The 13,935-nt window shown below is 36.7% G+C and overlaps 1 protein-coding gene across 1 annotated transcript; it reads right to left on the reverse strand.

Annotated features, from left to right (window-relative positions):
* Positions 1–104: 104 nt before the first annotated feature.
* Positions 105–13,606, reverse strand: LOC104615210 (solute carrier family 25 member 40-like; the record flags this gene model as incomplete). The annotated part of the gene is made up of 9 exons (XM_010297259.1): positions 13,513–13,606; positions 11,429–11,488; positions 10,137–10,243; positions 8,081–8,148; positions 6,291–6,415; positions 4,834–5,007; positions 1,272–1,381; positions 895–976; positions 105–320 (listed from the first exon to the last, which is right to left on the reverse strand). Coding segments are annotated over exons 1-9 (1,036 nt in total), but the record flags the coding sequence as incomplete, so codon positions are not given.
* Between the last annotated feature and the right edge of the window lie 329 nt (positions 13,607–13,935).

Consider the following 13,935-nt stretch of genomic DNA (forward strand, 5'->3'; position numbering starts at 1 on the left):
TGTTGGGATGCATCGCTCCTGAGCTTGAAGGAGGTAATCCTTGAACACCAACCAGGTTTCCTAGGCCCCTCTTCCCTCCAGGGCTTTACTCCATGGTACTCTACCAAGCAGATCCCTGAAGAGGCAAAAGTCTGTTCTCTTCAAGTCCAGGGTAGTGAGCTTGCTGTGCGCCCTCCTCACTGCCCTAAGGACCTTGAACTCCACCATTTCACGGTCATTGCAGCCAAGGCTGCCCTTGAGCTTCACATCCCCCACCAGCCCCTGCTTATTGGTGAGAACCAAGTCCACCATAGCACCTCTCCTTGTTGGCTCCTCTGTCACTTGGAGAAGGATGTTATCGTCAATGCATTCCAGGAACCTCCTGGATTGCTTATGCCCTGCTGCGTTGTCCCTCCAACAGATATAGCGGTGGCTGAAGTCCCCCATGAGGACAAGGGCTTGTGAATGTGAGGCTGCTCCTACCTGTCTATAGAGGGCCTCTATATGGTCTTCCTGGTCGGATGGCCTGTAGCAGACTGCCACTATAATGTCACCTGTCCCTACCTCCCTTTAATCCTGACCCATAAGCTCTCAGTCGGCTCCTCATCCCATCCCCAGGCAGAGCTCCATGTACTCCAGCTGGTCATTGACGTAGAGGGCGACACCCCCTTCCCACCTCCCCTGCCTGTCCTTCCTAAAGAGCCTGTATCCTTACCGTCCAATACTCCTACGTTCCAACATATCCTACAAGATGTTACAATACGGAGAAGAAAAAAGGCCTTAGTGACAGAATTTTTAGATAAGCTTTAGAAGAAGAGACAAATATTTAAAATTCCTATCAAAAGTCTACTTACTCAAACACTAGGTTTTATTTTTCCAAACATTATGGGCTTTTTTCTCTTTACAGCAACTTACTTTTTAAGGTCTCACTCTCCCAAAGTTCAGTCTGCCTATGTGTTTTCACTACATCAAATGGCAGAGTTATGACAGCTGCAATCTATCAGGAAAATAAATCAGTTGTAATGTCACAAAAAATTAAAATTTAATTAAAATTTTTAAATTAAAGTGCACACAATTTAAAACTATATTTGATATTATTAAGCCTTGTATTTCAGAACACTAATTTATTCAGATGTACCTAGTCAGCTTGAATGCCAGGCCATGTGTATTTAAAGTAGATGCATCCCAAACCATACACCATTTCTGAGAGAATCATATAAAATCATACCTCTTTTAAGTAAGTAGTTTATTAGTGATAATGAGTAGCACTAGAAACAAAAATATATACTTACAGATCCGGATGCTGCTCCTGATGTAAAAGCAATAAAAAATGTTGGTTCATGTGCACCAACTTCCTTGCACATCATCTTCTTGAAACGTTCATAATTATACCAGTACATTGCTATGGTTATAAAAAAATAAACTTGCATTACAACACATTTGTATGTCAAATACAGAAATTCTTTTATCAAGTACAGATGTAAGAATTCTACAGTGGCAGCAGGAGCAAAAAGAAACAAGAGCTGACAGAAAAATAAAAGTGTTCTCTGTGATGATCCATGGACAGACTGCCTTGTTCTCCTTACCTCCATATTCCAAATTTCTTCATACGACACAAATCAGCCTAATCATTTTGTCACTCCCATAAAGTAACCCATACCTTAATACAATCTAACCCACGCACCACAAAACTCATACAACTGATTTTTTTAAAATTCAATTTTAATAAAACAAAATGTAGGCTTCTAATTATTTGCTATATTTTCAGGCATATTTCACACATTTCACAGATCTCACTAATTCTACAAAAATGTGTTTCATACAAAATGAAAGGTTGCTCAGGACTGCCTCATACCCTTCTGGAGGGACAGAGTGTAGAATTCAATTCTGAGAGAACCAAGAAATACAATTTTGCTCTCTGGAACTACTACGGGGTAAATGCCTCTGTGAGGACTGTCAACAGAAAGTCTGATGAACAACTTTTAGGAATAACATCTGTTTCTGTTATTGTCTGCTGAACTAAACTGCACTGTTTCTGCATTCTAACTAAAACTCTAAACTATATGCTACTGGGTTGGATTATAGCATGATTTCCTGTGGCAGCTGGTCAAATACTGCAAATGATGGCTGCATATCCTGAAAGATAACTGTGCCTCATTCAGCGCTGAGTTCTGGAGGTTGTGGCAGCAGAGAATTATCGAAGTATTTTCTTGCCCTGAAGACTGCCAGCACGTATGCCTGGCCCTTTTGCAAAAGTAAATGTAGGCAGTATCTCAGAAGGCATTCTCAGGGTTTGAGGAAAACTTACTATTGAAATGTACGAAACATTTGGTTTGTATACATTTGTTTTTGAAACTTTTTTTTAAACATTTGTTTTGTGTACAAACCTACTATTGAAATGTACGAAAGTTAATGTAGATTATCTAAACCCAAAGCTTTGCTTAAGCACCTACAGGACTCCTTTCCGTGTATACCTTTTACATTTATATCTTCTGCAACGCTGCTTAAAGAATGACTCAAGTATTATTGTTAACCTAGTTCTTGTGTTTATAAGCATTCACAGCTGAAGTTTTATTCAGTCTAGGTAGCCTCCCAAGGAACATGCTTGAAACATATCATTCACACTTGGGCTAGTAACACCATGTGATTCTATTCACCCTATGCTGCTTGAGTCATGCTGTGCTGCTTGACTGTTTCCACAGAGGAGCTGCTTTCTCAGTACAAATTACACTGATTTTAATTCCTCTTGAAAGAGCTAACTTGAGCTAACTGCAGCAAAGACACAGACTGTGCTGTAAGAATACCAGAAACCATGATGCTGTTGAGGCATCATTCAAACAGAAGGGCTAAGAATGAATGTATTAAGGGAGCATATCTTAACTGCCTAGAGAGTATTTATAAGGAAAAAATAATCAGAAAACACATTGTGAAATGGCATTAAGCAGCATTAAACACGCTTAGCTTTATATCAACAGAGTTTTGTGGCATTTAATTGTGGGGAGAGTTTTAAATTACATTGTCCTTCACTCATGCATCTAATTTCCTACTCACTTCTGGATCTTTAACAACAATCCTTAACCTATAAGGCAGTAGCTGCACGGTAACCTGTGCCTCTGCCTATCCAGCACTCTGTGATGCTTATGAAGTACTGGGCACAGAGAAATGCCCAACAGCTGTGAAGTGAATGCCAGACCAGTGTGGAGACTGACTTAACATCAACAAGGATGTTTTGGACTGCTGGAGGAACAGCAGCCATGGCTGCAAGAATCTGAAAAGGGCTGAGAACACACACACACACATCTCCTTAGTGCCCTCTTCCTTGTGCACTCCTTCACAGTCCTCTCATCTTCCCACTCTCTTAAAAGCAGCAAAGAGGAGGAAGATCACTAGCTCCTGCCACATTGCTACAGACAAAAATCAGTAAGAGAACAAGAGTTTCTACTTGAAATCAGACAACAGGAATTAGATGAAGAATTTTAGAGTTCCCTTACAAAGCTTAGCAGAACAGCCTAAGAGAAAGATGCATTTGGCAGAGAGAAAAATGAGTGAACTAAAAAATAAATATTGATCAGGAAGCACTTTAGGTAAAAGGTTCAGATGAATTCTGACAGTTATCTTTAGCCTTAGAGAAAGCATGTTGCTGTAGGTTCAGAAGCCTTGCCTATCACAGAAGGTTAAGTCCCATCAAGAAACAGGATCCTTAAGCAGGAAACACAGTCCAACCACATTCTTCAAACACCTACTACTAGCAGAGTGAAAGAAAACAGAGTATTATTCATTCTGAAAAGAAAACAGCTGGAATAACTTAGTTCTGTTAACTCACTTAACTGCTAAATGCAGTTTTTAACTAAATGTCTTAACCACTCCATTTCCCATGCATTGGTTTGGTTCGCAGCCAGTTTAAAATTTACTCCAGGTGCACATCTAAATGTGCTCAAATCCCATAAGAGTCACTACACTCTTTGGAACCACAAATGAAATTAGATATCAGATTATTTTAAGAATGAAGTAGGAGAACAAAGATAGCAGATCAAATACTTCACGGCTTCTCTGCCTCCAAAAATAGGTTTGAAGCATTTTTCTGGTACTATCCAAAGGACAGAAATTGCTTCAAGGACAATTGATGTCCGATGATCCACAAGTGCTAGAGGCAAATTTTCCCACTTGTTAATGCCAGTGGTGAGAGCCCCTATCTCTTTGAGGCCGTTGTGACAAGTCTCATACAATTATCTCTGTAGTTCACAACATAGCAGAGGTGTGACAAAAAGAAAGAAAGCATGATCTCCTCTGTCCTTGTTGTCTTAAAGAATAGTCCTAGGACTAGCTATGCTTTGTATCAGACTTTTCTTCTTCTAGACTTTCAGCTTTGGAGGTTTGCTAATTGAGTGGCACTCTAGCATCATGGTTTTTTGGAGCAGTTATACAAACTCACTCATCCTGCTAACAAAAATTCCTGAAGACACTACTGTGTCACTCTCTCTTTGTATACGTTTTCAAAATTAAGCATCAGAACACTTAGATACAGTATGTTCCTCTATAAGGAAATAGCCACTATACCTATCAGAGAAAATTTCCTATTGAATGGACAAGCTAAAGATGAGAACAATCAGTCTATATAATACAGAGAAAGGAATGTAACAATGAATCCTAGCTGGTATCCACAAATAAAACGGAGGGAAAAAAAAATCAGGTCCTCAAAGTATTTCTAAATAAAAACACTCAAAAGAGAACACGTAGATCTCAGACATTCTCAAAGCTAACCATTTAAATCACCTAAAAACACAAAGTGTAACAGAGTTACGCATAAACAGATCTTCTGAAGTAACACAAACTTGCACATAAAATAAACCCTACCTGAGAAAGGTACATCTCTCAGAACAGTAGAACTCCAGCCCCTCCACAGGGAAAACCATCCATCTGTAGCCACTTTACTGCTGATGCATGTGTACAGTTGCTTGTAGGACAACTTGCGATACTGCATTCTAGTTCTGATCAGCTCCAGGGGGCTCATTACAGTAACTGAACCAACTGCAAATGAGAAAAATGTGTGCTTTTATTAAAATCAACATTTACTAGTAACATTTCCTGAACATTAAAGTCAGGTCTCTCCTTGCTTTATATATTTGATTCCTTTCAACTATCCCATTTTCCTTGAAATAATTCCCCAAATAAATTTTCTTTCCAGCTAAGAATACCATATCTATTCACAGTATCTAAACTTTCTGGGCACATAAGCTACCTACCTTTTTTCAATACTGGCATGTTGTAATCCATGCCACACATTAAGAATACTAATTTTCAGATTTATTACATAAATAGGATGAAAATTTCAAGTACTTACAAAGAATACTTTTCAATCGTTACCATTTTTAAGTGTAACTTGAAGAAACTGAGCTTGGGTTTGTTTGAGTTTTTTTGTTAAGGATCAAAATTATGGTTAGAGATTAAGCTTTTACTGATTTCTAAGGATCTTTGCCATTGTTATTTTAAACTATCAAGAATATTTAGCAGGTATTCTGTGTCTGATAAAGTAACTCTCCGGCATCTCATGGGAAGATCAATGAGTCACCACTCGCTAACAAGGTCCCATCACACATGTAATAGACTTTAACGATCTTACTAGACCCAAGAACTTTTCTCCTGTTGCTGGGAAAAGGTTTCTTTGGCACGCGAATTTAAAATCTGGAGCAGCCTAGCAAGAACAATTTGCCTCATCACCACAGAATAACGATTCTTTTTCCACTCGTCTTTCAGTCCCCCTCACAGCTGTCACAAATAGAATATGGAACTGCATCCTCAGAGTCTTGTAAGAAAGCCAAAAAATATATGACCTGAACTACTTCTACAAAAATAGATAAGGAAAAGGCTAAACAAAAGTAAGAAAATATTAAAACAAATTCAGTCCATTTATATTATACAGCAGTAAAACAGTGCAATTTTCATTTTCCTTGCAATTACCTGTGTAGCTTCCATTATAGAAAATAATGATGTTTAGTATTATAGTCATGACAGAACAGACTGAAACTAAACTGCCCTTGGTAGAACTCTAGAACTATAAAATTTTGAACAAATTACAAATGTAGTGAAAGTGTAACAGCAAAAATAAATCACGGTATTCCAGGTTAGAGGGTCATGTTGCCCAAGAAATACTGGGTAATTACAGTATTACTTCCTATGCTCAGCTCCATGTAATATTATCCCTCACATAAAGTCGCAGCAAATTTCCTTTAAAAACAAAACACCAAAACAAAGCCAAGAAAACAGCATACAGGTATTTTATTTCAGTTTTCTCTTTAAAGATGACAACTTACATCTGCTTAAGGAACCTGCAAGAACTGGAATGTGTTCTTCATCCTTTCCTAGTCTAGATTTCAGAGCTTCACTCAGTTGGTCGTAGCAGGTAAAATAGATTACTGTGGTAGGAAGTGCCATTATTCTAAAATATAAGAGAGGGAGTCTAAATTAATACAAGGAAAGCAGGAGCATATAGTCAACCATCTTGTATGGATATTTTGCTTAAATACAGAAAAGTTAAATCTCCAGCTGTGTGTTATGGATCAAGCAAAAGCATTAATCCCAGGGCTTTGATTCACTGCCTCTAGCTCAGAGTTTCACATTCACAGATTTCCCAGTTTTCCAGTTTTTCATTTTATTAGGAAAAACTGCAAGTAAAATGATGGTGGATTATCTCAGCCAAAATTTATTTCATATCAGCTTCAGAACTGTTTTGGTAAAGGAATGGAATTGAAAGATCTGAATATGAAGCAAGCAAATAAAACATTATGGAAGTAGTTACTAATCTTAAATTGTTATTCATTTAACAATTGGAGGTATTTTCTCTATCTTAATCAACACTTATGATTCTCATTACTTGAAAAACAATGTGGAATGAGTAAAGATAAGCTTTTTCCATCCCAGCATAGTACAGACTATAGCAAAAACAGCTAGACCTATAATCATTCAGGGTAGAGATAAAGCACCATATCTTACTATAAAATGGCAATTATATTTCTGTGTTATGTCTGTGCCAGTATAGCACAAATCACCATTACCAAAAAACAATGAAGACTGTCATGCTCAGAAAAACAACAAGCCACAGTTTAGATCTTTTAGAAACTGTGCGCCTCTCTCCAGTCAAGAAGCTGGTTCTTCTCTGCTGGAGCACAGAACATATGTTGAAGAAAAAAATGTCTATGCTGAAATACAGACCTCTTAGTTCAGTTAGGTCCTAAAGGTTTATATACTGAAATTGCCACATGCTGCAGGATAAATAACAAAGCCTGAGCTCCACCACGTTTTAGTTTTTTGTGCCTATATAATAAGCACTGTGTGTAAATCAAAAGTGCACCAGTGCTTTCCCACTGGGCAACACTCCGCATCTTACAAGATACAACTTTAACATACGTGTTAGATTTGACCACTTTCTTGGATTGTTTAGGGAGGAGGACATAATTATAGAGGTCTTAATTACTATTTGTACCAGGTTAATATGAATAAAAAGATAAAACACTTTGGTGCTGTTTAGCCTAAAGAAAAGACCAGAGGGAGATCTCATAACAGTGTTTAAGTATGTAAATTTCTCTTGTAGAAAGACAATGAATCATCTGTTTTCCGTGACAAAGTTGGACAGGATAAAAACCAATAAAGTTCTTTGGAGTAAAGAAGACTCTAGTTAGATGTTTAAAAAAAAATTAAGTAAGGGTAATGAGGTGCACCACTATAGAGTGTCTGTGGAAACAAATATCTATCAAAGACTAGGGTTCTCTAACAATCACGTTTGAGCCTATGATTCGATGATGCTATCAAGGGGACAGCTACAGTAAAGATACCACCTCTGAAAGGCACAATGAAAAGTCTGATGTTCCTGCTTAACTATTGAGAATATATCAAAGAAGTTGCAAGGAGAAATCTCAAGATCTGGCAAAAATTATACTGTCTCTAGATGTTTTTCATTGAACTGATTACATCATTATCTGTAACTTCAGAATTTACCAAATTTTCAAAATCACTTAGAAATAAACATACTAATTTGTCTAAATAATGAAGTATTTTTTTAACAATACTTCATAACATGTTATCAAAAAAAGAACATTCAACTTACAGTGTTGGGGGAAGTCCACTCCACAGTGATTTAATTCCCTCTGTTTGAATAATTTTCACCAATGCATCCTAAAAATATAACCAAGCAAAGAGCAATGATTACCTACAAACTTTTGTACTTAGTAATATATTTTAGCTGACAGAACACAAAACTAATGTTTTAAAGATGTACCTTTCTAAAGTGGCTTATCATTGTAAGATCCCAATTTTGTAGTTGCTTACACTAGCTATCATATTTAATCACACAAATAGTTCCACTGAGCTGAACAGAAATATTTGTGTGATTGAAATCAAGAAGAATTTACTTTCATCTTTAGAAGACCAAAGTAGTAAGTTTTTACCACTAACTGACAGCCCTGTGAATAAGTTATTTTCAGAACTAATACAGTGCAGCAAAAACTTGTGGAAACCTCCCCGAAATAATTCACTAAAATATTTTTTTAACACATAATAGAATTTCTAGTCATGAAATAGCAATTTACTCTCAATGATTCTTCAATACTTGCTTTCTCTGACAACAGTGTGACAATATATGTGCAATGTATATATTGGAAGCTTACAATTGATATCACAGCTGTCCCATATATTTCCCTGACCACTGACAGCAGAGGAACACTAAACCTTGAAGATCATTCAACTGAGATCACCATCAAAAAGACAAACTCCCTAATATTAGGATACCTACTTTTTTTAAACATTTGAGGGAAGTGTTTGAGGTTTGATGAATTAGAATATGCTTAAGACCAGACATTATCACAGAGGCTCAAAAGATACAGAGCCTGACAGACCACAAAAAAGATTCACAGGACGAAAAAGAGAAATAGCTTTAGAGGAGACAGCCTTGATGGACAGATCCACTGAGGTGAAAAGTTGCATGGGTGAAAACAAAGATATGATTTATTAAAGCAAGCCTGACTTGAAAAGATTGGAGCTTTAAGAAGGAGGCAAGAAACCCTAAAAGATTCTAACATGATTTGACAAAAATTACACTTAAGAGAAAAAAAAAAAGACAGAAAATGGCATACTAGTATTTTATGTTTTCTCCAAATTATTCTGTACTAGTTAGTTTATATGTTTATACTACAGCTTCAACAAATTTACAGTACAAGAAGGCATAGATAAAAGACTGGAGAAAAGACGTAACTACATCCAATGACTGAGCGGCATATTTATATACCTTACTAACTATATGGGCAAATATAGCAAAACATTTGTACACTGGCAACCTACCATGCCCACTACAATCTTCTTCACTGCCCAGCACTGTTTTTTAAAAAAAATGAAAGGAGATCCAATGACATGATAGTCATTCTTCTTTATGAATCACATTGGCACAGCAAAAATAGGCATAAAATCATGTCAATTAGAAAACCAAGGGACTTTCTAAAAATAATATGGTAAAGTTAATTAAAAAATTCAAACTTATGAATAATTTTTTAAAATAATGCTGTAAAACTGCTCAAGAAATCATTTGCATGAACATTTCACTCTCAGAAATTTAATTCTGAGAAAACTTTGATAACGTGTAATTTAATGGCAGAGTCAAACAAAATCTTGATTAATGAAGCGGCACCACAGTGTCCGACACCAAGTCTGCTTCAGGTGTCTGGGTAAAATGCTAGTCCTACAAGTTTCAATGGATCCAGAGCTTGACACATTAACTTAACTTTAAAACACCACCTGCATTGTTAGTTCAGCTCAGGAGCACACTGGGAGATCTGTGGACAGAAGAGCTGTAAGCAGGTACAGAAAATCAGTACCTGCAATCAGCAACCATTGACAATATAGCTCAGGCGGGGAAAATAAAATCATAGAGGCAGTATCCTGTGAGGAGTGCTGTGCAGCTGCCCCCTTATTCATCTTAAGGAAGGAATATATAGTTTTTTGTAGAAAGTAGAAGGTATCATTAATCACCATATAAATTACACAGTGTAACCACACGGACACCCTCTCAAATTATAACATTCTACTAGAACTTGAAAAAAACAATAAATTTGCAGTATGCCACTTAAAATGCTTTGAATGTATAGTTTTATATAAATGTAAAATGTTCTTACCAATGTCCCTTTGAAATGCCCAGGTTTTTTATACCATGCTTTGCTCTCCCCATTCTCACAAACACATATATGATCCATAAGGCCACTGGAGTATACAAACCACTTTCCTAATAAAATGGCATATAAGAATATAGTTAATGCTTGTAAAATTGTTCTTACTCAGCAGCAATTTCAAATTGGATATAATGGCAACACAGATTTATCTCTGGTTAGACACAGAGGGGCAAAATAAGCTGGGAAAGTCAATGATGACAAATTAGGTAAAAGACAAGAGGGAACAAATGTACTCCTCAGAATGCCACACTAAACGAAACTGCCCTCACAGGCTCCAGGAGACATGTTTATGTTATACTACCATCTGCTGAAGGCTAAAAAACAAAGCAAGACCTGAATGTCACTATTGTATGTAACTATGTGAACATCTTTCAGACTTTTACATCTTTGATTAAGTAGCCTCAGCATCCACATTACAAGTGGAGGTGTTATAATTTAGGTTAGACTGTATTTATACTAGATCATCCCCTCTACTTGTTTCTGATTTCTTCTACATCATGTACTTTGAACCTGTTTGATAAAATGTTATTGCCATTACAAAAACATACTTCAAGCTTCACATTTTCAGATTTCTGAAGGGTTTAGAGTTTACTTAAAAAACAGGATAGAAGGCACAAGTATTTCTCCCGATTTACAGCAAGTGTGACTGCAAATATTCATCTCCATATACAACACAGAACACCAGTCATTTCCTTTCCTTTTAAATCTCATTTATGATTTACAACTAAATAATAGGAATCATTGGCATAGCTTTGACTGCACAATGTCTTCATCAATTTAGAACCCGCGTGGCAAGACTTAAGTAAGACTTACTACTCTTTTTCAAAAGTCTCTAGATTCTGGAGGAGATGAACTTTTATATAGCATCCTGATCACATAAGTCTTCTGATGAAATATTTAGGTATTTATTAATAGGGGTTTTTTTTAAAATCAACTCAGTAATAGTTGTACCTTCTGCCACAATGAAAATACTAAGTCAGGCAGAAAAAAGCCTGTTTAAAATGATATGTATCGATGGGATTTTTCTTCCACTGTGTCTGTTCACTGGCACATTCTTTCTTTAGCAATTTCAGTATATATTGCTGTGTTGCTTGTTTCTTCAGCGTTAAATGGCGGGGGGGGAACCATAACTATTGTGGTTACAGAAACATTCTGTAGCTCAGCATTATGATAACTACCAGCTAAACACATGAGCAAAAAGCAAACTGTGTCCTCCACTACACTACACATTTATTTACCTTTGGGGAATGGATTACTCTGGGCTTGCAGTCGAGTTTTGATAACATCAAAAGGAGTTACTAAAAATGAAACAAAGAAGTCATTTAGAAACACCCTGCATGCCCTGAAAATGCAGAAGTGTATAGATGCTTTACCATGAACTCCTACAACTTTTTTTTTTTTTCAGAGAGAGAGACCTGTTTTACAATGTAATCAGACAGAGGGAAAAGGGAAAACTACAAATCCTACACAGTTTGCAAGTGACCATATGTAACTTTTCTAATTCACCGAGTTGCACAGCCAACAAATATTAGAGATACACAAAGTTAATTCAAAAACCATTGTGTCATCTTGTCTAAAAGTGCTAAAACTTGTGCTATTATACTCTGCTGCTAACCTTTTATAAGTGGTATACTACAAGTCCTATGAGATCAGATTTTGGCCTCAAGCATGTAAACAGCATTTTTCATGTGTTTATTTTTTTTCAACAAACTGACTGTAATAGTGACGTTCAGAAGAAAAACGTTAAACTCATGATGTACACTCCTTCTTTGCTGTGTGCAAAGATGTAAAACTTTAGAGTTGTTGAAAAGTAAATGATGGTTTAGTGAACATTTCATTGCTTCCACTCCAGCCCTTACAATTATTATGGTCTAGACATGCTGAACACTCGAGTGGCTGGGGCGGATATTGACTGAGGGCTTGATTCAGTTGCCTACACACAAGCAGCCAGTGCCATATGAGTCTCTAAAGTATCCAAAATACCTACACAGTTGACAGAAATGACAGAGGACCTACAGCCTTACTTACCAAGCAGTAGCTAGAGGTTAAGTCAAACACTCTAGCACGTGTCTCACTGAACACACTCCTATGCACAGGCAACTGACGCACACCTTAGCTCTCGATGCCTCTCAGCTGACAGGAGGTTGAATACTTGGCTCATATTTTCATATCTAAATGTAGAGATCTAAGTGTGACCCCTGCAGCTCAGTTCAGTTGCTTAAAATTTGGCAGCTAGTAGCATTTTAGCCACTCACACATATTGTGCCTCATCTCCCAGCTGCCACTTCAGAAAGGAGCCGATCTATACCTCTTGAGGTCTTGAATACCAATACACCTTATGCTGTTCTAGAATCTTGTGTACACACAGTTGGAATCCATCCTGGGAATTCCACAGGGCTGATGTAGCTTTGCTTCCTACTTTACCTAACATCACAGGACACATGGTACAAAGACAGACCAAAAAGACTATGAATTTGACAGGTTCCTGGTAAGATCCTATTTTGCAAAAATTTGGGAATTTTGTGGGGGAAAAATCGTGCTTAGAAAATCGTACATAACCCTGCAGCATAATCTGTGTCAAAAGTCAGAATCAAAGGCTATCTTAAGCCAAAAAGGAACTGAAATATGAAGTACAAGCTAATGAGCTTGGAGAGCGCCAAGGGATATGAAGTGCTGAATCTAATCAACCAGTGTCTCCTTGGGTGCGCATGGGGAAGGAGGTCCTGAGCAAGACGACCAAATAAGCAGAAGATTAATTTCACAGGCTATCCAGAAGTTAAAAGCCTAACAAAAAGCCATCCTTAAAAGCAATGTTTAGGGAAAAGCCCCCCGCCTCCAGTAAAAGACTTTGACAATGTAAGACATCACAGCAGAATAAATTGTTACTGTTGAAGTGGTAACATGAAGGAGACATCTCACAGGGGCCAGTCTTGCAGGATTTGTGTTTTGTAGACTTTTATTTAAATCTATTTTTAAGCAGCAGGAAGTATGGAAATTAAATATTATTATTAATTTTGATTCTGGCAGAAAGCAAGCAATGAATTATTATACCGAGGGGAAAAAAAGACATAGAAATGAAAAGTTAATAAAAATTATTCTTAGTTTCAGAAATGGTTAAAGACTATCAGGGATGGGAAAGTCTTCAATTAACCACATTTGTTAAAATACCATAAATTACAAGAAAACTATCCAGAAACATTCTTGTTGAACATATTAGTGGAAATTTATAAACCATATATATGCAGACATCATGCTGAGTCAAACTGAAGAGTAATCACTTTGCAGAGATTCTCTCTGTGGCAAGCTTGATAGTTTGCCTTACCAAATAATGATGTAACTATAGCTCCACAACAAGAAGCTATTGCTTGCTGAATAATGGTTGTTTTATCTAAGTTGCTATCACTCATTTCAGCCATGGCTTTATTCCTGGAGAAGAAAAACCTGTTAAGGAACAGACAAACATATTGTAAGACTATGTTCAAAACTTGCAGAAAAAGCAAAGGAAAAATATTTTAAATTTTCATTAATACATTACGTATAAGCAGCAATAATGTAAATATTAGTTTTTTACTTGTGTACAAGCATCTCAGTAATTTTTTGAAATCAGACTATTTGTGCCATGTTTTATAAATTAGTTTTCTAAATTACAATAAATCTTCCAAATCCTTCTTACATGAATTACAATGTTTATATTTTTTGTAAACCACATTAAATATTTAATATGTGTTACCTCTTGCTGCAACAA

This window comes from Phaethon lepturus, unplaced genomic scaffold (assembly GCF_000687285.1).
Source record: "Phaethon lepturus isolate BGI_N335 unplaced genomic scaffold, ASM68728v1 scaffold19661, whole genome shotgun sequence".
Classification (NCBI taxonomy): Eukaryota; Metazoa; Chordata; class Aves; order Phaethontiformes; family Phaethontidae; genus Phaethon; species Phaethon lepturus.